At 38.4% G+C, this 25014-nt stretch overlaps 1 protein-coding gene across 1 annotated transcript in view; it reads right to left on the bottom strand.

Annotated features, from left to right (window-relative positions):
- Positions 1-25014, bottom strand: part of Spmap2l (sperm microtubule associated protein 2 like) — a 54101-nt gene that overhangs the window by 11784 nt on the left and 17303 nt on the right. The window contains exons 3-5 of the mRNA XM_077110147.1: positions 14078-14157; positions 10737-10865; positions 4801-4938 (exon numbers count right to left, since the gene is read on the bottom strand). Coding sequence (XP_076966262.1) covers positions 4801-4938; positions 10737-10865; positions 14078-14157 — 347 coding nt within the window. The remainder of the gene's footprint in view (positions 1-4800; positions 4939-10736; positions 10866-14077; positions 14158-25014) is intronic.

Here is a 25014-nt window from a genome sequence, read left to right as displayed (position 1 = left end):
CATAATCATAGTGCTCTTTCAGATTGGTGTTTCTCAAAATTTCTTTACTATAATCCACAATAAGAAGTATATTTTATCTTGTGATATAGTATGTACATGTGGATTTGTGTATATAAAACAAAATCTGAATCTCTGGTATGATATTAAATAGAAATGGTGAAAACTCCCAATCTTGTATTGTTCTGATCTTAGGGATAAAGTATTTCACCATCAATTGTATTTGTTGAGGCATTTTTACATATGTCCTTTATCAAATTTATTAATATTAATTTAATATATCCCTTCTATTCCTAGTTTCTTGAGCATTTTTATTATGAAAGTGTGTTAAATGTTGTCAAATACTTCTTCTTGGTATACTAAGATGATCATGTAGATTTTTTTTCTTCTACCAATTCAGTGTATTACATTTATTTTATTGATTTTATCATTTTGAACCCAAAGTATTATTCTTACATTTCTGGGATAAAACAATCTTGATTAAGAAGCACAATTTTTTATATCTTTATTTTATTTATTTACTTACTTATTTATTTTTATGTGGTGTTGAGGATCAAACCCAGGACCTTGCATGTGCTAGGCGAGCACTCTACCACTGAGCCACAACCCCAGCCCAGGAAGTACAATATTTTTATATATTATTGGATTTGATTTGTTAATATTTTAATGTGAATTGTTGCATGAACATTTGGATTTGATTTGCGGTTTTGGTTTTGTGGTTTTGGTGTGGATTTCTGCATATATGTTCACAAGAGATATTATGTTTAAAATATATAATAGGGGCTGAGGCTGGGACTCAGCAGTAGAATGCTTGCCTAGCATGTTAAACACTGGGTTCAATCCTCAGCACCACATAAAAATTAATAAAATAAAGGTATAGTGTTCATCTACAACTAAAATATATATATACTTAAAAATATATAATAGTCTTTTCTGGTTTTGTATGAGGATGATACAAATATAATAGAATGAGTTGGGAAGTGTCTTACTTTTGGGAATGAACTGAAGAGTATGATGTTAATTCTTCTCAAACATGTAATAGAATTCACCAATGATTTATTTTCATGTAATGAAATTACTAGTCCTGGGTGGTTCTTTGCAGGGAGGATTTTTGAAAACTATTAATTTGATTTCCTTTACTGTTGATAGGTCTGTTGAGATTTCCTGTTTTTTCTTGAGTCATTTCAGTAGTTTGTCTTTCTAGGAATACGTCCATTTCATCTAGACTATCTAATTTGTTGGCCTTGTAATTGTTCCTAGTAATCCCTTATAATCTTTTAATTTCTATAACATCAGAAGTAATAACTCCTTGTATATGACCCCTTAGAAAGGTTTCTTATTTTCCCCCTGATTTTACTAACTTCAGTCTTCTTTTTGTCTTGATTAAACTAGCCAAAGACTTGTCAATTTTGTCAATTCCCAAAGAATCAACTTTTGGGGGGGGGGGAGTTGTCATTTTTCTCTTTTTCTAATAGATCTCAAATCTATTTCATTGATTTCTACTTGATCTTTATTATTTCCTTACTTCTTTATGTTTAGAGTAAGTTTGCTTTTCTTTCTAATTTCTTAAGGTAAAGTTATGATTTGAGATCTTTTTATACCTCTTATGAATATACATACATACAGAGATCCATACCAAAACATCAGCAAACTAAATTCAAATGTACATGCAGGATTGACATCAAAATACTAACAAACCAAATCCATTAAAATATAAAAAATTATGCTTCCTGACCAAGTCTGTTTATCCTCCACCCCCTCTTTGTGCTCTTCTAAAATACACTGTCTATCAACACAGGACTATACTTATTGTTTTATGCAGCTGCCCTTCAATCATGCAGAAGAATAAAGAATCATAAACAAAAAGTACATTTTATTGTTTTTTATATTTAATTAATTTTATTTATTGACACTTTTTATGTAAATTCAAGTTATTATTTAGTGTCTGAAAAGACACTTGAGGGACTCTAATATTTCTTATATAGCAAGTCTGCTGGTAGTTAAGTCTCAAGTTTTTATCTTGAAATAGCTTCATTTCTCTCTCTCTCTTTTTTTTTTTTTTTTGTATGTATGTGTGTTGGGATACTGGGGATTGAACTAAGGGCACTCACCACTAAGCCAAGTCCTTTTGTATTTTATTTAGAGACAGGGTCTTAACTGAGTTACTTAGAACCACGCTAAGTTGCTGAGGCTGACTTTGAACTTGGGATCCCCCTGCCTCATTTTCTTTAAAATGTATTTTAAAGAAATATATTTCTTCCCGACCTTCATTTTCTTTTAAATATATTTTTTAGTTGAAGATAGATCTCAAATCATAACTTTACCTTCTTCCTATTCTTCCTCTTTTAGACACAATACCTTTGCTTTATTTATTTTTATGCAGTGCTGAGGATCGAACCTGGTGCCTCACACATGTAGGCAAACGCTCTACCACTGAGCTAAAAACCCAGCCCTGTCCTTCACTTTTGAAGGAGAGTTTTGCTAGACAGACTATCTTGGCTGGAAGTCTTTTTCTCTCACCACTCTGTCTCCCACTGCCTTCTAATCACCATGACTTCTGATGAGAATTCATTCATGAACCTTATTGTAGATCCTTTGTATGTGATGAGTGGCTTCTCTCTGGCTGCTTTCAAGACTCTTTTTTTTCCTTGGCTGTTGAGTTTGCTGATGATGTGGCAAGCTGTGACTCTCTGAGTTTTCCCTCTTTGGAGCTTTTGTTGAATTTCTTGGATGGCCATGTTTTTCATCAAACTTTGAATGTTTGGGACCATTGCTTTCTTCATATATTCATTCGGACTCTTTATTTCTCTCCTCTCTTTGTAAGATTCTCCTTGTGGCTCTGTTGATACACTTAATTGATGGTGTCCCACACGTCTCTGTGGGGAGCCAGGAATGAATTGTGGGCTTGTCTGAGCCATCTCTAAGCAGAGGTGTGCCCCTCAGAGAATTCTCAGTGTCATCCCACCAATGCTGCGTTGCCTTGGCAACGTCCTGCTCAAAGAGAATTTTGTGATACCCCAGAATTTATTGGCTCAGACAGCCCTAGGTTCACTCAGCTCCCGGAGGTACAGAGAGATACCAGAGAGCCCAAACAGCCTGGAGGCACCAGCAGCCAGAGGAGGAAGAATTAGTGTGCGAGTGTGAGTCTCCAATCAGGCCAATTTCCTACAACCTCTTGCTTCTTGTTTATCTTGAAAAAGGTTTTCTCACAATAAATCTGCCTTTGATGTGTTTCACTACAAATAAACACTAGGGCTCTTTTCCCTTTGTTAGGATGGGACCCATCAGGTCTTTTCTGCCCATCAATCCCCTCCTTTAACTATATTTCTTATGTCCTTTGTCTTTCTTTTTTTTTTTCTTTAACAGTAAGTTTCCTCTTTCTTTTTTAGTTGTAAGTAGACACAATACCCTAATTTTATTTATTTATATGTGGTGCTGAGGATCAAACCCAGGGACTCACACATGCTAGGAGAGCGCGCTCCCACTGAGCCACAACCCCAACCACATCTTTATTTCTTAATACTATTTTTTCAGCCTTTTATTTCCAGCCAGCCCACACCTCTGCCCAGTTTACTTATTCCCTTCCCGCGCGGGTAGGGATGAGAAGTCTCTGAGCCTCTGTTCATTTTACTTCATTCTTTTCTGTTGCTCAGAACTGATCATCTCAAATGACCTATCTTCATGTTTGCTGATTCTTTCTTCCGCCTGCTCAAATCTGCTGGTGAGCCTTCTAGTCCATCAGCCCCTCTAGTGCCCCAGAGCCCAGGCTTATGTAGCAGTACATTTTTTTGGATATTCCTGTATCACCACTAATCTTTGGATTAGCTACAGTTTCTGCGTTGTTTCCTTTCATACAACAAACTTGAAGGTCAAATAAGAGGCTGGTTAGAGAATGGTCCCACCTCCCACTCCAGTTTCCATTCCTGGAAAGTGATTCAGAAAGACTTTTCTAAAATTAGCTGGCTATCTGCTGTAAATTCCTTCTTGTACTTAAATCAATTTTCCTTCTTCCTCTTCTTCCCATTCTTCCTCTTTCAGATGCCATCCTTTTTACACACTTGAACAGAGCTATCCCTGTTTCCTTGGTCTCTTCTCTAAGCTAAACATGTCATTTCTCTTAACTATTTTTCATATAACAGTTTCCAGAAGCCTCGACATCTCATTTACCTCCTAACCACTGCAGCACACGAATGCATTGTTGCCTCCCCACATCTGCACACCGAACATATTCCACGAATGCAATCTGATGTTGAAGTACCTTTTCCAACAACTATATCACAATCAGCTGGGGAAGGCAGCTCCTAAGATGTCTTTTAAGGAGAAGGCGAAATTCATCATTCAAAGCAAAAGCAAAAGCAAAAGCATGTGCCAAGTCAGCAAGATGTAAAAGAACATCAAGTTCTGCAAATTGCAGAAGCCTGTGATGTTCATTTGCTGATTTCCCTTTTGGTTTTATTCTGATTTTGTGGCACTGGATGACCAAACCCAGGGCCTCATAAATGCTAGGCAAACACTCTACTCCTGAAAAATTTCCTTTTAGTTGACTAACAATGATAAAGTCTAATGTGAATTTTAGCTTCACCACAATTTGAGTCAAATGTAATTATTGATGATAATCTTCAGATTAGCTACAGTTTCTGCAAATATTTGGCTTTTTTTATCTGATGCTTTGGAAAACAATGGACTTTTAGCTCATGAAATTGCACACACTCAAAAAACTGCACATATTGAAATTAGAACAACAGTATTGTGACATTTAACTAGATTGAGTCAGGATTTAGGGAGATTCTCAAGATACCCTACCGACTTAGTAGAGACTGTCTTTTGAATCTGTTGGGCTGTGCCAGCTTCTGGGTCCTTTTGGAGGGCTGGGTAAACAAGGCAGATGGAGGTATCTTCCAGATTACAGACTCTCTTCCACAACTGTAGTAATATTGGGGCCTGCAAGTTGTATAAGAGAAATGAGTGAAATAGGCATAAATTCAGATCATCACGTTATTTTTCAGCTTCGATCCCCAGACCTAGAAGAGCAGGTATGACAGTACTTAGGATAAATAATAATATTGTTCTTATTATCCCTGCCTCTTTATCTTTTCTTAATCAAAATGTATCATCAGTGGAAAAGGAAGTGATCCTGTCTCTTTCCGGCGTGTGTTAACTCAGACTCCGCATCTCTTTTGATTCTATTCTTTCTCAGAGCACCTCTGTTTTTTTTTAAGAAAGGGGTCCTTGTCCCTCTGCCCAAGCCTCCGTCTACTCGCTGCTGCTGTGAGCCTCAGTCTCTGTGTTAGCCCGCATCTCCTTCCTTGTGACCCTTCAGGCTTAAGGCTGGTCCATAACCTGCATCTGTTTTCAGGGGCCTGACAACTGCCAGACCTGAGTCCAGTGATTGCTGAACTACCCAGCCCCTCCCACCCCCACACACAGATGAGTTCAAACAGGCAAGGAGCTTCCAGCACTTACCTGGGTTATCTTGGGGCAGGAAATAGCAGTTCAGTTTCGGAATCAGAGAAACAGAAGGAAGAGGTGGTTTTGAACAATGGGTTGCCTCAGACAGATGAGATTCAGGTAAGGGGACCACAGGGATTAGAAAGAAGAGGTCACGAGGCAGCCAATGAGCAGCACAGAGGCCCAGACAGTGGGTCAGAGATTAAAAAAAAAAAAAAAAAAAAATGGGAGACAAACTCAATCACTGCACATTCCGTCAGTGAGGAATGGAGAACACCAAATACCATAAAAATGTGTACTGACCATGTGACTTATGCCTTATGCTGCCAACAACTAGAAGTACATGGGTGCCTTAGAAAATGGAGAAAATAATACATTTTATGTAGCTCTGAAGTTTAAATAAGTAAAGTCATTTTACAATTTATAAAGCACTATTCAAATATGACTTTACTCATCAAATTGTGTATTAATTTCTCCCTGTGTATTAATTTCTCCTTCTATTATATATTTTCTCCAATTATTATATTATTGCATATCAATGAAATGCAGAGCTACTAACATTCATGTGTTTTTCCTCCTCCTGTAATTTTCCACAAGACCAAGTCTTATAATGCCATCAATTATCAGGTACTCAAATATTATTTTAACATAGAGCATGCTGTATTTTTCTCATTGTAAAAGAAATAAACACTTATATATAATTATATTATACAAATATCTACACATATAATTACATATATATTATATGTGAGGATACTGGAGATTGAACTCAGGGGCACTCTAGCACTGAGTTACACCCCAATTCTTCTTCTTTTTTTTTTTTAATTATTTTTTAACTATTGATAGACATTTATTTGTTTGTTTGTTTATTTATATGTGGTGCTGAGAATTGAACCCTGTGCTTCACACATGCTAGGCAAGTGCTTTACCACTGAGCTACAACCCCAGCCCAATATCCCAATTCTTTTTATTTTTTATTTTGAGACAGAGCCTCACTGTTTCCCAGGCTGTGCTAGAACTTGGACTCCTCCTGCCTCCACCTCTGAAGTTGTTGGGATTACAAGCACGTGCCACCATGCTTGGTTTATAATAGAAATTGTTAATGTGGTATATATACACAATGGAATATTACTCAGTCATTAAAAAAAATAATGAAATTATGGAATTTGCCAGTAAATGGATGAAACTGGAATGTTAAGTAAATTAAACCAATCCCAAAAAACAAAAGGCTGATTGTTCTCTCTGATATGCAGATGCTAACACAATAATTGTGGAGAGGAAAGAATAAAGGTTCATTGGATTAGACAAAGGGGAATGAAGGTAAGGGACAGAGATGGGAAAGGAAAGACAGTAGAATGAATCAGACATCACTTTCCTACGTTCATATATGAATACTACACCATTACAACATGACCTCCACATCATGTACAACCCACAAGAATGGGAATTTATACTCCATGTATATAAAATATGTCAAGATACATTCTACTGGGACTGGGGTTGTAGTTCAGTGGTAGAGCTCTTGCCTTGCATGCATGAGGCCCTGGGTTGGATCCTCAGCACCACATAAAAATAATTAAATAAAAATAAAGATGTTGTTCATCTACAACTAAAAAAAAAAAATACATTCCGCTGTCATATATATCTAAAAAAAACAAAAATCTTTAAGTAAAAATTTTTAAAATAAATTTGTTTATTTCTTGAGAGAAAGGGTGCATACTAGCACACATTCAAAATAACAATGAGTAATATTTTGGAATAATTTTTATCCTTTTTCCCCTTATTCATATACTCAAAAAAAAAGTTCTTATTGATCAACAGTCACAGTGTGAGATGCTAAGGGAAGAAAGAGTGAAGAACATGAAAACCTCTGTTCTCTTGGAGCTTGAGGCTGGAGTGATGAGAGACATTATTAGGAGTCAGTCATAGCAGGGATGGAGGCTTCCCAGGCAGGCTTGTGAGGAAGGAGACTTAGTGTATTAGTCAGCTCTGCATCACTGGGACCAAAATACCCGACAAGAACAATTTAGAGAGGGAAAATTGCATTTTGGCTCATTGTTTCAGAGGTTCAGTCCATGGTTAGCCAATTCCATAACTCTGGGCCCAAGATGAGGCAGAACACAGTGGTGGAGGAGCATGGCAGGGGAAAGCAGCCCAGGAAATGGCAACCCAAAAATGGGGACAAAATATATACCCCAAAGGCACACTCCCAGTGACCTACCTTCTCCTGCCACTCCCCACCTGCCTACAGCTACCACTCAATGAATCCATATCAGTGGATCAAACCATTATTAGGTTAAGGCTCCCACAGGTGCAAAGAAACAGACGAAAAAGAACAGCAATGTCTCAACAAAATCAATGGATACAGTGAGGTAACATCTGTTAATGTAGAATTTTATGACCAGCAGAAATACAGTTCAAAATGAAAGTGAAATAAGGTCTTTTTCAGACACTCAAAAGCTGAAAGAATTCATCAGTAGCAGAGCTGCACTTTCAGAAACATTAAGGAAAGTTTTTCAAAGAGCATAAATGATTCCCGATAAAATCCAGATTCACCCCAAAGAACATAGAGTACGGGAAGTAGTAAGAATGTGGGTAAACATAAAATGCCTTTTCTTATTTTTCAAAATATCTTTAAAAGAGAATTTAATGTTTAAGGAAAAATAAAAATGCATTGTGGGATTTATAAGATAATGCAGAGTAAAGTACATGATGACAACAGCCCGGGGCCAGGCAGGAAGAACGGGAGACAAAAACACCACACAGAGCGGTACAACGTGAAGGTGCGTAGTACAGAGCCCATGCAAAGTTCAAGATGTGTACTATGGATCCTGAAGTCGTCACTATAAAACAAAAATTAAAAGCTGTAAACTGGGAACAGTGTCACACACCTGTAATCCCAGCTACCAAGAAGACCGAGGCAGGAGGATAACTGGAGCCTAGGTGTTCAAGAGAAGCCTGGGCAACAGAGCAAGAACCTATCTCAAAAATATTTGTGGTTCAAATATGACATCAAAAGAGGTAATAAAAAGTATTTTGAAGCCAGGCATAGTGGCACGTGACTGTAATCCCAGCAACTCAGGAGGCTGAGGCAGGAGTTCAAAGCAAGTTCAAAGCCAGCCTCAGCAATTTAGCATGGCCTTAAGCAACTCAGTGAGATCCTCTAAGTAAAATACAAAAAAGGCTCAGGGTGTGACTCAGTGGTTAAATGCCCCTGAGTTCAATTCCCAGTACCAAAGAAAGTATTTTGAACTTAATGAAAATGAAGACACAACATAGCAACATTTGTGAAATCCAGCTAAAACAGGACTTAGAGGAAAATACATAGACTAAATAACTATTAGAAAGAAGGAAAGGTCTCAAGTTAATGATTTTAGTTTCCACTTTAAGAAACTGGAAAAAGAAAAGCAAATGAAATCCAAAGCAATCAAAAGAAAGAAAATAATTTAGAGCAGAGAAGAAATAAATGGAATAGAAAACAGTAAAATAATAGAGAAAATCAATGAAATCAAATATAGATCAACGTCTAACCTAAATGATCAGCAAAAAAAAAAAATAAGTATATAAAAAAAGCATTATATAAAGTATATATTGATTATCTCAAAAATTTTAAGTAGACTATATATAAAATACACACATATACATAACAAAAAAAAAAGACCAGAAGGAAATATAAAAAATTTATCTGAATTATAGGCCTATAGAAGATTTTTGTCACCTTTATTTTTAAAAATTTTTTTGTAGTTGTAGATGGATAGAATGCCTTTATTTTTTTATTTGTATATGGTGCTAAGGATCAAACCCAGTGCCTCACACATGCTAGGCAAGCACTCTGCCACTGAGCCACAGCCTCAGCCCTGTTTCCTTTTAAAACATATCTTTTTTATATAATAAGAAATTAAGCATAATAAGAATATAAAACAATATGAAGCAAAATATGATACACACCTAACGTGTGCTGAGTTAAATTCAATTGTAACATGTCACCAAAAATAATGGTAAAAAAATAAATTTTTAAAAATAAATAAAACAAAAAGAATGGTAAGACATCGTCAAACAGGCAAGGATTATTCATCATTCAAGAAGGAAGATGTAATTAACAATGTACAACTGGAATTCTCTTGTTCAGACAAAGTAATTCCCATTGAACCTGTTTTTTTCAAAAACCTTGTTGAAAAAAAATTTTTCTTTGCAATACTTAGAATTGAACCCAGGCTCTCGCACAGGTTAGGTGAGCGTTCCACCACTAAACTACATCCTGAACCCTCTTTAATGTTATTTTGAGTCAAGGTCTCACTAAGTTGCCTAGGCTGACCTCAAACTTGCCATCCTCCTGCCTTAGCGTCCTGAGTCGCTGGGATTACAGGTGTGTACCACCACACCCATTTTGAGTTCATATTCTTGAATAAACTTTTAAAAGCAAACAATTACACCAATGATTGCACATTATAAATGTCATTCTGAAACAAGTATCTCATTCAACCAACATTTGATTAAAAAGGAGTCCTGTCCTGTTTTAAACATGCCCAGTGGGAGGTTTCCCTGGCTCCATCCCCCCACCCCCAGGAGCCCAGTACATCTGAGATGAGAGAGGAGTTGAAGATTTGGAGGTCATCGCCACACAATCAGAAACAAAATCCATATGAGAGGACAGCCTTGGTCTTGGGAATTGTTTAGAGCAGAAAGAGAAAGAAGTCAATTGGGAAATGGCAGAAAAGAAAGAGGAACCCACCAAGGACATTGCGAGGGCAGGCGAGGAAGATGGGAATGCATCGTGGACAGACAGCATCTCCCAAGCAAGGCAAGAACTTAGAGAAAGGAGTGGCCTGTCCTCTGAAGTAGTCCCAACTACTTCAGACTGTGGATATACCTTCAACTTCTAATATGTCTTTAATACTAAACTTAGGGATCCTAACTTGAAAGACTAATGGCTTCTATAAAACTCATTGAAGACACCTTGAAGATCTTGGGGCTCAATATGTAGCTCAGTGGTAGAACCCTTGCCCAGCATGTGCAAAGGGTTTGATCCCCACCACTAATAAAAGCTATTTTATAACACTGTTATTTTTTAAAATTCTCATAAACCAAAGCATTATGTGATCCAAGTCTGGGTCTTGCTCTGGAAAAGTTTGACTGTCATGTGAGATTGGAAACAGACACAGCCTCACTAAGCCTCAATACATTTTGATGGTAGATTGAACAATGCAGGACTCTTGGGAGAAAGGCCTGGGTTTTATGTTCATTTTCTTGAAGGAGTCATGGCAAAGTAACCTCATGATACAAACACCAACCTGTTAGGTACATAATGCTTGGAGACTGGCTTGGGATGAGCAAGGTCCTTGAGTCTTTTGGATGGTTGAGTCTTCAAAGCAGTCTCACGAATGGGGAAAATGGGATCTTGATTTCCCCAAAATAGTTTTCTGTTAAAATACACAAAGATAAAATGGTAAAAAAATAAATAAATAAATAAATTCACTGAGAATGAACATCTTATACATAGCTCTTGACAAGTCTATGTGGGTTTTACTTCATTTCAAGAACTAGCCCCATCAAAGAACTTTAAAATTCCCAGTCATCAGAAAGAGAGAAATTATGGACATCAAAATAAGAATAAAATAAGACAATTTTGTCCACTATCTTTTTTAATTAATTTTTTATTTATAGATGACAGCAGAATATATTACAATTCTTATTACACATATAGAGCACAATTTTTCATATCTCTGGTTGTACACAAAGTATATTCCCACCAATTCATGTCTTCATACATGTACTTTGGATAATAATGTCCATCACATTCCACATCATTTTTAATCCCATGTCCCCTCCCTTCCCCTCCCACCCTTCTGCCCTATCTAGATTTCGTCTATCCCTCTCCCATGCGCTCCCTCCCTACTTGTCCACTATCTTAAAAGTGGTCACCCAAAATAACCTATTAGAGATAAGATAGTTCTGCTCCTGCCCTGGGGAATCAACAGTCTAAGTTACAGTCAGGTGGGCATCAATTGGACATGCCCGCCATCTCCACTGCGCTCCCTGCTGGGCGAACTCCTACACCAGGTAGTCAGAAAATAGTCACAGAATAATGTTAATGACTATGATTTGTGCGATATTTACTGTGTGCCTGGAACTGTACTAAGTGCTTTACAGATATCAGTTCATTGAGTCTCAACAATCCTGTGCACTACCATGAAGGGGGGCGGGGAGAGAGAGACAGACAGAAATGTACAGGATTAACCTGAAAAGGCTTCACAAGAAAGTTGAAGGGTACAGACTGCCAGAAATGAAGCATGTTCTGAGGCAGGAATGGGAATAATTGAGACTTGAACCAGGAGAGTTTGGGTGCAAGTGGAGAGTCCTGCTGGGAAACAAGGAAGGAGCACTGCTGGGTTGGGTAAGATGGCAGAAGGCCGCCTAGACCGTCCCTCAGTAACCCGGCTTTGCACATAACCGAACTGGCCTGGCGTGTGGCTCAGTACTTGCCTGGCATGTGTGAGGTCCTGGCTTCAATTGCCAGCACCAGAAAGAACAAAAACAAAAAACAAAAAATTGGATTTGCCAACTGAGTTCATGTCTTTCAAAGCATCCAGGGGTTTCTTTCCCTACTCGCCTCAACTTTGTCTATAATTTTGGATATGATCTTTTTTTCTCTGATCTGCAAACATTATCCAGAGTCATTTTAGAAACATCAACGCCCCCACTCCCTACATTCTGCAGATTCCATTTCAGATCTGTTGGTTTCTCCTCATCTCCAGCGCTGCTTCTCTCGTTCATACATCCATCATGCCCACTTCTTTCTCCATACTAATGCCAGAGTGATCTTTGTAAACACAAACCTGATCAAAATACTGCCTTGTTCAAGACAGCGCAAAGGTTTCCAGTGACTTTAGACTGAAATCCTAACCACCCCGCCTTGCTATGGCTTGCAATGCCCTCCTCAGTTGTGATCAACAGCATCCGCCCCTCCAGCCCACCTGTTCTTCCAGCTCCTGTCTTCATCTCTTGGAGATTTTTCTCTTGAGTAGTTGATTGCTACTCACTAGAGTTTCTCAACAAAGGTTTTGGTTTTGGGGCGGGGGGCGCGGGGGAGGGTTAATGGGGACTGAACTCAGGGGCACTTGACCACTGAGCTACAATCTCATCCTTTGTTGTATTTTATTTAGAAACGGGGTCTCACTGCGTTGCTTAGAGCCTCGCTTTTGCTGAAGCTGGCTTTGAACTCATGATCCTTCTGTCTCAGCCTCCTGAGCTGCTGGGATTACAGGCATGACAATGTGTCCGGTTCTCAATAAAAGTTTGGGGCTGGGGACATAGCTCAGTTGGTAGAATGCTTGACTTCCATGCACAAAGCCCTGGGCTCAATCCCCAGCACCACACACAAAAAAGTCTGAATTTGGCATGGCGAGGTTGCACACACCTGTAATCCCAGCAGCTGGGGAGACTGAGACAGGAGGATTGGGAGTTCAAAGCCAGCCTCAGCAAAAAACAAGGTGCTAAGCAACTCAGGGAGAACCTATCTCTAAATAAAATACAAAATAGGGCTGGGGATGCAGCTCAGTAGGCAAGTGCCCCTGAGTTCAATCCTTAGTGCCAAAAAAAAAAAAAAAAAAGTTTGAATGAATGCATGGTGAAAACTGAGGATTCACCTGATGGTGTCATGCAGCAAGTACTGGGGAGGAGAACCAGGGCCAGAAAAAGGGGAGCTGCAGTGGAAAGGATGGGAAAACTACAGAGACAGTGAATAGATCCGTGGTTGCCAGGGTTTCAGAGAGTGGGGAGGAAGGAAAGAGAATAACTGAAGAGAGCACAGGGAAGTTGAGGGAAGTGGAACCATTCTGTATGATACTGTAAAGGTGGATCCTTGACATTATGCGTTTGTCAAAACCCATAGATGCATTCAACACCAAAAGTGAACCCAATATAAACTGTGGAGTTTAGTTAACAACAATGTATCGATATTGGCTCATCAAATGTAACAACTGTAAATTCGAGATATGAATAATAGGGGAAACTGAGGTAAACCTGGGAACTCCCTATACTTCCTGCTTGATTTTTCTGTAAATCTACCTTCTCTTAAAATGCCAGGCTTTATTCAGGAGCCAGAGAAGAAAAAGGGGATTTCCTAAGGCCAAGCATGGAAGGGCGGAGGGTCCAGCCTGCTGGAGACCCAGGGAACAGGTGTGTTCTAGGTAGAGGCTTGGAGACCCCAGGACTGAGTGGTACAGGCTGCAACTATGGATCTGCAGGATGGACACAAAAGTGTCAAAGGAGCATGGAGTCACACTCTGGGCCGTGAATCTCAAAACATTCTGCTTTTTAGAGCCATCTGGGGAGCTTTTAACACTCCCACATCTGTACCCTAGACCAATTCAGTCAGCATTTCTGGGGATGCCATCGAGGCAACCATTAGTATTAAAGTTCCTCAGGTGATCCCAAAGTTCAAATTTGGGAATTGCCCGAGATGTCACATGCTGAATCAACCACGGTGATGGTATTGGCTCAGGGGATCCAGTTAGGTATGGGTGAGTGGATCCACCTGGGACACAGGATTAATGGCAGAGTAGGATAAGACTTATCTACTTGATGTAGCAAACACAATCATATCAAACAAGACCATAGAATAATGTCTTACCTATCTGGAGTTCCCCATTGTTTTTTGGGCTCAGAAAGATCTTGGATTCTCCTTCTAGAAAGAATACTAACAAATACCAGCTGATTAATTTTAAAAGAATGCCTAAGAAATACAGTTACATTAGATGACTCCTACTCAAGGAAATCTGTCTGTTGGGGAGGAGGGGAAATAATGCTACACTTGAGATGGTTTGAAGAGTGTAGAAGGATCCCAAACTACTATGGGCTCAAGATTCTCACTTGTAGAGTCATTAATATAGCACATAATAAATTAAAGACAATAAATATACAACATAACAAAGAGGGGCTGGGGATGTGGCTCAAGTGGTAGCGCGCTCGCCTGGCATGCGTGCGGCCCGGGTTCGATCCTCAGCACCACATACAAAAAAAGATGTTGTGTCTGCCAAAAACTTAGAAATAAAATATTAAAATTCTCTCTCTCTCTCTCTCTCCTCACTCTCTCTTTAAAAAAAAAAAAAAACATAACAAAGAGCCTATAGGCTCTAAAAGATCCTAGGTAAAATCCATACTTGTTAATAGAAAAAAAAAACTGCAACTAGCATATTAAGTTAATTTGTAGATGGACTGGAAGCACTGGATTGTGAAGAGATTGTACAGGTAAATTTCAGACAGGATGTCTGTCCACCTCTGGCAAAACTATGAAATGGACAAAATACACTTTTGGTACCACTCAACCCTCTTCATGTCCCACTCTGTTCTCTTAACCTTCCTGATCATTCTTTTTCCAGCTGTGGCAGAGTAAGTTTGGGTTCTCTAAGTATCTATATGTTTCCATACATTTCCAACCCTTCTTTGCAGTTGTTTGGAGTCACGTAACTGGTCATGTCTAACTTCAGTGGAAGTGTTGGGTATCACTTCCAGTGTACTCCCCCACTCTCTCTCTCCTTGTTGCCATGACCCTGGAAGTCATGTATTCTAGTTAGCAACAGAGCTACAAGGTAGAGGAGGACCAACTAATTCACACTATAGCATGAGGGAGAAATAAATTTCTTTTTTAAAAAGAATATTTTTAGTTGTAGGTGAACATGATATCTTTATTTTTTATGTGGTGCTGAGAATTGAACTCAGTGCCTCACATGTACTAGGCAAACACTCTACCACTGAGCTATAACCCCAGCCTGAAAAATAAATTTCTGTTGTGTTAATGTTAAGTCATGGAGAGTTTTGCATCTTGTTTGTTACTGCAGCATTGCCTAACTAATGCAGACTATATACCTCCCATGTTACTGAAGTTCATATTATAATTATTTATGCACTTGGTTGGAGTTTGAAGGGCCCAATAACAAAATCCTTTTTGTCCACCACAATTAGGAGTCAAAAGAAAAATAGGTACAGGATTTGGACAAATAGAATAAAAATACTATCACTATTATCGATAAAATTGGGTGGAAGAGAATAGTTTGGATCCCTGACATCCTTAATTGAATGCAGGTCCCAGAGCTTCAGGCTATTCACTGCAGGGGCTAAGCTTGCTATGTGATAGAAGCAGATCACAAACATCACCACTGTAGATAGGTCCCAGAGAGAGGTCTCAGAAGAGTCCAGTTCTCTTCCCCAAATCCATTAAATTGATGTCACTCCCACACCTGAGAAACTTAATTCATAGGTGAGGAAATAGGCCAAGTGAATTAGCCCAAGGAAGAGCTTTGATGGACAGTTGATGGGAAAAGCTCTCCAACACTTGCCTGAGCTCTGTCATAGGCTACAAACTCTCCATGTTAAAATAAATCCTGGTCCTGGTCAGGTGGGATTTGGTTGATGACATAGCTCCTATAAACCCTTATGTGAAGAAATACCTCCTTATTGAAAGTCATTTGATATACCATGGACCTCCTTTCAGAAAGTGGGAAGAGTCAAAGGGGGAGTAATAGTCAGCAACTCCCAAGATTGCACATTCACGAAACTGAGCCATCCAGCCTGCAGAACAAGCTAAAATCCATTAATCCAATTATCTATTTCCAAATTGTCTTATTTTCAAATTATATCCTGTCCAAAATTTACCAGTATAATCTCTTCACAATCCAAGGCTACCAATCCATCTATAAATTAACTTAATAGGCTAGTTGCAGATTTTTTTCCAACTAACAAGTATGTATTTTAGCTAGGATCTTCTGGAGCCAACAGGCTCTTTGTTATGTTGCATATTTATTGTCTTTAATTTATTTTGTGCTATATTAATTTATTATTTATTATGTATTATATTACATGGAACTCTCATATACTGCCCCTTGGTCCATAGTAGACTTATTTCATCTATAGCCTTGACTTAGTTATGCTATGGGAATTGTATAAGCAAGAACTCTAGGCTGGGTTTGTGGCTCAGTGGTAGAGCGCTTGCCTAGCACGTGTGAGGCACTGGGTTCGATCCTCAACACCACATAAAATATAAATAAATAAAATGAAGTTATTATGTCCATCTACAACTAAAAGAAACATTTTTTTAAAAAAGAATCTATGTGTAAACCAGTTCATAATATTAAGAGTGGTACATCCCCTAGAAGCCAGCAAGGTGGTAGCAATGACAAATCTCAGGGACATGGGATTAGTCCAACAATTCTCCCAAACCTTAGAGATTCTGGGTTTAATTTTAATAGGAAGTTCCATCTTTAAATTATTTTTTATTGAGACATAATAGCTGTACTTCTTTATGGGGTACATTATGGTACTTTGGTATATGCGTACAATGTATAAATCATCAAATCAGGCTACTAAACATTTCTCACTTTCCAAATGTTAATCATTTTATGTGTTGGAAATTTCATATCTTCTGATCATTTGGAAATATATCATAGATTGTTTTAACTAATAATTACTTAAACTGTGTCATCGAAAGCCAGAAGGAATTCCCCTTCTCTGTGTTTTGGTGCCCCTTATTGTCATTTTCTGCTCTTTAGGTGAGTACTTCATTCTTTGAGCTTTATTCATTCAATAAATGTTCCAGTATTTGCCATGAACCCAGTAGTGTTCTAAGGCTAGTTGTACACTGGTGAATAAAACAGACAAAAATCAGTTTCTTTCTCCTTTCTCACCTGCATCACATACCACAATACCTTGTATTTAGTAAGTGCTGATTGGATTAAAGTGAGCTGGTTTTTAATTGTTTGAAATATAATTTTGTTAAGGATTCTATAAGAAAAAATCATGGAGCTCTCAACCCTTTATAGTGATATAATTAAGATAGTTTAAATTGTTCTATTGATCCAAGACATTGCTAGATAAAATACAAACTAGAAAGTAGTAAAAATGGTGAGGCACTTCCACCCCAGCTGCTCAAGCCCTTTCTTACCAGCATCACTCTCTGAACTTTCCTAATTTCCCCCTTTTCTATTCCAACTAACCTGTCTGCACATTGGTCTCTTAGGACTCAATTTCAGGTTTCCTAGCTTGAAGTTCCCAAATCCTTATGGGATATAATCCCCCTAAGGACAATAATGGGAGTTTAGAATCTTTAGATCATCTCAAAAAGTCAAGTAGAATCCTGTATTATCCACAAAGAGACTGCAGAGGCTACCCAAAATACCAAATTTCTTTCTGAATTATATCCTCTCCATGTTATTTCATACTGACAGTAACCTCTAACATTTATGTGTCCTTGTTTTTTTTTAAATTGTTCTGTGAACAATGACCATTTAAAAAATATATATATTTCAAAACATGTGATCGTAGTTGTGGACAATTAACCAAAAGATTCTTTGACTGTGAAAAGTTTAGCATCCCTTATATAACTGATAGAATGCAACCTCATAGCCACACCTAGTCATGTTCATCTAGAAACAATGAAGACACTGTTCATTGCCAGAAAGAACACTCATGTCCTCATTCAACAGAGGAGCGGTTTTGCCACGCAGGAACCAGATAATCCCCAATGGGAGAGCCTGGGGCAACTTTCCAGGGAGGCTCAGGGGAGCCAAAAGCCAGAGTTGCAGACAAAACATCTTATTATATATTCAGCTTTTAAAGCAATTTAGCTTCTGATTTCAGACATCATCCCTGGGCCAAGACTTCCCCTGCTACCTTCTTTTCACCAGCAAAATAAGAGGTTTTGAGTTTGTTTGTTTGTTTAATGCAGCCTTTTATGCAAGCCTATTGACAGTTTCCTAGTTGTTCCTGTAGACAGTTAAATTGGGTTGTTATTTCAATTGAAAATTATCTAACATGCGTTTCCCTTCTCTCTTGGGAACTGCATAACCGCACAGTGTCTTTTTAATGAGGATTATTACATTGCTGTCCCCTTTCTGCATTGATAATTAGTCTCCTATGGCTTGTCAATAGCTAAGGAAGTTGATTTTTTTTAACCTTTACTTTGGTTGCCTAGAAAAAATACATGTTTGTAGAACAACCATTATGGAAATGATTTCAGGTCTCTACTAGTGGGGCAGTCTAATATCTCTCTCTCTCTCTCTCTCTCTCTCTCTCTCTCTCTGTCAGAATGCTCTTATCCTATCTTGCTTATATTCAGAAATTATTTTATTTCATAACTAATTAGGCCTAGACATTTTTATATGGAAGAAGAACTGCTTAGAGGTAGATAACGGAGATAAAACAATTTCCTCAGATAATCCACCCCAAATTAATGAAACAAGCAAAAGCAAGAAGCAGTTAGAAATAGTAATGACAAAAATCATCACCAGTGTCTTCACAATCTTTTTTTTTAAGTATAAAAACTTAGTATGTATAAATGATCTTTACTACCTATGACAGGAAATCTTGTTAACTCAGGAGACATTACTTGAAGGAATTGAACTCAAGGGTATTTAAACACTGAGCCACATCCCCAGCCCTTTTGTATATTTTATTTAGAGGCAGGGTCTTGCTAAGTTGCTTAGGGCCTTACTAAGTTGCTGAGGCTGGCTTTGAACTTGAGATCCTCCTGCCTCAGCCTCCCAAGCCACTGGGATTATAGGCACACACCACCACACCTGGCAGTTTTGTTTGTTTGTTTGTTTTATGGTACTGGGGAGTGAACCCAGGAGTGCTCTGAGCTATATCCCCAGCCCCCTTTTTTAAATTTTTACTTGAGACAGAGTCTTACAAAACTTCAAGCTAGCCTGCCCGGAACTTCTGATCCTCCTGCCTCAGCCTCCAGAGTAACTGAGATTACAGGTGTGTGACACTGTACCCAGTCACACTTCACTTCTTATTTCATATTCCTTCTTTCCTTTTCCCATAGGAATTGAGGTTGGAAAGGGGCTGTGACAAAGGGACAGCATAGGAATCTCGTTTCCTAAACCTCCAGACAGACTTCCACTTGGCATGCCCCTAGGAGTTGGCCCTGCTTGGCCAGCCCCCCTGTCGAGGTGTATGAGAATAGTACTAGAGCTACACTCTTACCATTTCTTTATAAAGTCACGGACGGCAGGGTCTGGTAAAAGAAATAAAAGCAAAAATTAGGTTCAACAGGAATCAAAGGTATGATAAACATAGCATCACAAATCAAAAGAGGAAGAAGGAGGCTGGGGCTGTAGCTCAGTGGCAGAGCACTCGCCCAGCACATGGGAAGTACTAGGTTTGATCCTTAGCACCACATAAAAATAAATAAACAAAAGGAAGGTTTAAAAACAAAGAATGTTTTTTAAAAAATCCAAATTAGCCGGGCTGGGGCTGTGGCTCAGTGGTAGAGCGCTTGCCTAGCATGAGTGAGGCACGGGGTTCGATCCTCAGCACCACATAACAATAAATAAATAAAAACAAAGGTATTATGTCCATGTACAACTAAAAAAAAATTTTTTTTAAATCCAAATTTGAGAAAAAATAATCACTGGATTTCATAATCATGGATTTTTACCATCTAGAGTTAAAATCAACAAAAGATAGAAAAACAGGTTAAAATATTTAAAACTTGAAATTTCTGTGTGTCAAAAATTAAAACAGAGAGAGGAAACAAAAATTTTGGAGAAATATCAGGCAGCAAATAAGGTAAAAGCTGAGTAGTACTAGTATTCTAAGAGTATAAAAGCATCAACTAATGAGAAAAACAGTAAGAGGTACCATAAACTGAATAGGCTAAAGATAGAACCTGAATCCAGCCTAGCATATGTGAGGTTCTATCCTCAGCACCACATAAAAATAAATAAAATAACTAAAAAAATATTTATATGTATATATGTATATATATGAAGGGCTAATAAACATAAGATAAAACTTTCTTATAATCAAAACAATCAAAATCAAAATGAAAAATATTTTACATTAGCAAAATTTCATTGCAAAGGATAATGATTCTGGAAGGGTAAGATGAGATGAGCACTCTTGTAACAGCTGGTAAAAGTTTACATTAGTACACTTTATGAAAAATAATGTAGTAGTATGAATCAGCAGTATTTTTTAATCTAATTCTATTTCTAGAAATGTACCCTAAGGAAATAATTCCATGGGGGCAAAGATTCATGCTCAAAAATGTTCCGTGTGGTGTCTTTGACAATGGGAAATGGACAAGCCTGAGATGACCAAAGCAAATGAAATGGTCAAGCAAGTGGAAGTTTATTTTTAGAAGGTTTTTTTTTTTTTTTTTTGGTTTTTTGTTTGTTTGTTTGTTTTTAATGTGAACTATCATAAGGCCGAGATACCCAAAGGCTTGTCAGATTGTCCCCACACAGATTTTGGGAGTTTTTCATCACATCTGAGAATTCTAACTGAAAAAAATATTTTGTACCTGTTGTAGTGTTTTTCATAAAATAAAGCAGGTGCTTTCTGTTTCTTTTCTTTCTTCTCTCTCTCTCTCTCTCTCTCTCTCTCTCTCTCTCTCTTTAGAGACAGGGCCTCACTGAGTTGCTGAGGCTGGCTTTGGATTCACAATCCTCCTGCCTCAGACTCCCAAGTAGCTGGGATTACAGACATGTACCATGACACCTGGGAGTTCTATTTTCTTTTTATTGTACTGGGGAGTGAATCCAGGAGTGCTCTACCACTGAGCTATATCCATAGACCCCTTGTTTAATTTTAATTCTTTAAAAATGTTTTAGTTGTAGATGGACATAACATCTTTATTATGTGGGGCTGATATTCGAACCCAGTGCCTCACGCATGCAAGGCAAGTGATCTACCACCGAGCTACAACCCCAGTTCCTTATTTTTTATTTTGATACAGGGTCTCACAAAGCTGCAGGATAGCCTGGAACTTCTGATCCTCCTGCCTCAGTCTCCCGAGCAGCTGGGGTTACAGGTGTGTGCCACCGTGCCCAGCTAAGCAGGTGCCCTCTGGCATCAGAATAGATCAAACCCCAGTTTGTTAGTTTCTCAACTGTACACTGTGGGTAGATTAATTTCTCTGAGATGTTTCCTCCTCTCAGATTGGAGGATAAGTCTGTAAAAATTACAGACACACATATATAAATTACATATACACACGTATAAATGCGCACACACACAGACATACACACATATAACACTTTGCATACAGCAGGTGAATGGTAATCGTAATTATTAGTTACATACAACCTTAGTGCATCAATGGCTTTCATCAAGAGCTGTAGAAAACTACTATTCACACAATTGTGGATTGGGCCTCTATGTGCAAGCTTGGAGTGAGTGTGGAGAGGAGACGAATGAATAAAATATGCCTGTCTTCTCAAGGAGTTTGCAATCTATAGGAGACAGGTGAAAAACTTGGGGGAAAAAAGTAAATGGAACTTTAAAAAATTTTTAAATTTGTTCTAATTAGTTATACATGATGGTAGAATGCATTTTGATACACTGTACACAAATGAAGCATACCTTCTCAGTCCTCTGGTGGTACATGATACAGAGTCACACCTGTGGTATTATCATACATGTATATAGGGTAATAAATGTCTGTCTCACTCAACCATCCTTCTCACCCCCATAACCCACCCCACCCCACTTCCCTCTGCCCAATCCAAAGTTCCTTTATTCTTCCCTACTCCCTTTCCCACTATGGATCAGCATTCGCTTGTCAGAGAAAACATTCAGCCTCTGGCTTTTTGTGACTGGCTTATTTCATGATAAGCATGATATTCTCTAACTTCATCCATTTACCTGCAAGTAGTATAATTTCATTCTTCTTTAAGGCTAAGTAATATTCCATTGCATGTATGTACCACATTTTCTTTATCCATTCATCTGTTAAAGGCCATCTAGGTTGGTTCCATAGTTTAGCTATTGTGAATTGAGCTCCTATAAATATTGATGTGGCTGCATCACAGCCATATGCTGATTTTAAGTCCTTTGGGTATAAACTGAGGAATGGGATACTGGGTATGGTGGTTCCATTCCAAATGTTCTGAGGAATCTCCATACTGTTTTCCAGAGTAGTTGCACCAAATTGCAGTCCCACCAGCATGTATGAGTGTACCTTTTTCCCATCATCCTTACCTACACTTATTATTGCTTGTATTCTTGATAATTGCCATTCTGACTGGAGTGAGATGAAATTTTAGTTTTGATTTGCATTTCTCTAATTGCCTCTTAGAGATGTTGAACATTTTTTCATATGTTTGTTGATCAGTTTTATTTCTTCTTCTGTAAAGTGTCTGTTCAGTTCCTTAGCCCAGTAAACAGAACTTTTAAACTCAAGTATTTTCCATCCCTCTACTTTTTAAGTCTACACTGACTGAAAGCTATGAAAAAGGAAGGAGTAGTTTATGTTGTTACGCTGACATCCATGAGAGTTACGTTTGTTCCATGGATTTTTTCATGGATGTATTAACTTTGATTTTCAGTGTTATATACTCAATATAATACTGACCATCTCTAAATACTGACAGTAACAGCTGGACATGGTGGCACATGCCTGTAATCCCAGCAACTCAGGAGGCTGAGGCAGGAGGATTGTAAATTAGAGGCCAGCCTCAGCAATTTAGCAAGACCCTGTCTCAGCATAAATTAAAAGGGTAGGGATCTAGCTCAGAGGTAAAGCATTCCTGGGTTCAATCCCTATTATTTAAAAAAAACTGAAAATATGAATGAATAACACTCCTTCCTATTGACCTCTCTTGCCAGAATGTCTCCTCCATAGCTTTCACTCTTTCAAAAAGATTTTTCTGGTGTTGTCTCACTGGTAGGATTGAATAGCTCTCAGAGGGCCAATGTTAGCTAATGTCCTAAGCAAAGCCATGTTATAATCATCTCCAAACTTATCTGTGCATTAAAATCACCCGAGGATTAAAATCAACTAAAAAATAAATATTAAAAAGGTCCCAGGCCACACCCAAGACCAGTTAAATTGCAATGACTGGAGGTGGGACACAAGCACCTGCATTTTTTGAAGCAGACAGGTCTGGGGACCAACATGATATTACTTAATGGCTAGATCACTGTCTGTGGGATCCGATTGCCTAGAACCAAATCCTAGCTCTAACTCTGATCCTGAGCATATTTACTTCCACTCTCTGTAATTCACCTACAAAGTAGTTCTCGCTTCACAAGGTTGTTATGTGAAAATAATAAGTGAGATAATAAATGTTAAGCACTCTGCATACTGCCCCAATCATGGTAAATACACAAAAAGGGTAGCTATTATTAATTCTAAAAATTAGTATATTCTTTTTAAACTTCTGCAGATTAAACACTCATACACACACACACACACACACACACACACACACACACACACACACATTTAGGGCTGGGATTGTGGCTCAGCTGTAGAGCACTCCCCTATCCCATACAAGGCCCTGGGTTCCATCCTCAGCAACACATAAAAATAAATAAATAAATGTATTGTATCCAACTATAACTAAAAAATACATTAAAAAACTTAAGAGAAACACATTTAAATTGATTGTAAAGTAGTTGTTTAGGAAGCATTTCCCCTAAGGGTTCCAAAAATAAAGATAAATATTATTGAAATATAAAACCAATTATGAACATGTACTTGTCTGAGTGAGCTATGCCACTAACATACACCAAACATGTTTGTGATGACAGACTTTATTGAATAAAAATGAATCCACAGGTTACATCACTTTCAGTGGCAGCAGTTCACTGACTATTCGTAGGTCACCCTGTCGTCATAAGCCAGGCAAACACAAGTTTCTCTTATTCCAAGCGTAACTACTAATATCTATAACACTCTAGTTGCACATTAATTACACACACAATTACATACACAGGTCACAGAGAGGCTAAGAGGTTTAAGGTAGTCCCAGGGGTTCAAAGTCAAAGAGCAGATACAATGTGAAGAGTCACTGTAGGTGGTCAGATAAGATCAGGAACCAAAAAATAGGAATTTATTCTAGGCCCAGCTCTGGAAGGCAGTTTCAGAGTGTCAGCTTAAGAGGTCAGCTTGGCGTGGGCCTTGCATGGTCATTACAGGCAGGAGAAACCATGCTCTGCTGAAGCCAGAGGACAGAGATTCGGAAGGTTGTCACTGAGGTGATTTTCCTGGGAGAGTGAGTGACCAGGTGACAGGGTCAGAGTGCCACCATGCCCGGTCTCAGGGTACTTCTCCTTTTAAGGGCCTTGGATGAGACGGTTACCTTTTTTGGAGATCTAGTGTGTTTGATAAGCGGATAGGTCTGGTTATTTCAGATATGAGATTGATACATCCGTGCATCCATGTGCTTCTGATTAGTTCACAATAAGTTCACAGGGGGCCCTTTTCATTAATTAGTATGCTTAATTTATCAGTTTGTGCTTTATGGCTGTACTATTCAGATGGTGATCATTTGCTGGTACAAACCAGGTGTAGAGTCATTTGAACTCCATACTTGTTCTCAAAATGGAGTAACTCATGGGAAACTTCAGCTTTATAAAATGGAATAGCTCAGGGAACCACTGTATACTGTCTATACATCCCAGCCTGCTCTCTACAGCACTCATGTGTCTTCACTGGGTTCTTTGTCTATACCCGCCCTTATTCGAGATTGCTTACATAAACACACACAATTATACTACAGTAGGGTATATCTACTTTAAGATGAAAAATTCCAGGACAGAGGCAGAAAAGCAAAAGGGAAT

Source organism: Callospermophilus lateralis, chromosome 8 (genome assembly GCF_048772815.1).
Source record: "Callospermophilus lateralis isolate mCalLat2 chromosome 8, mCalLat2.hap1, whole genome shotgun sequence".
NCBI lineage: Eukaryota > Metazoa > Chordata > Mammalia > Rodentia > Sciuridae > Callospermophilus > Callospermophilus lateralis.
This window is presented reverse-complemented; position numbering and strand designations above follow the sequence as displayed.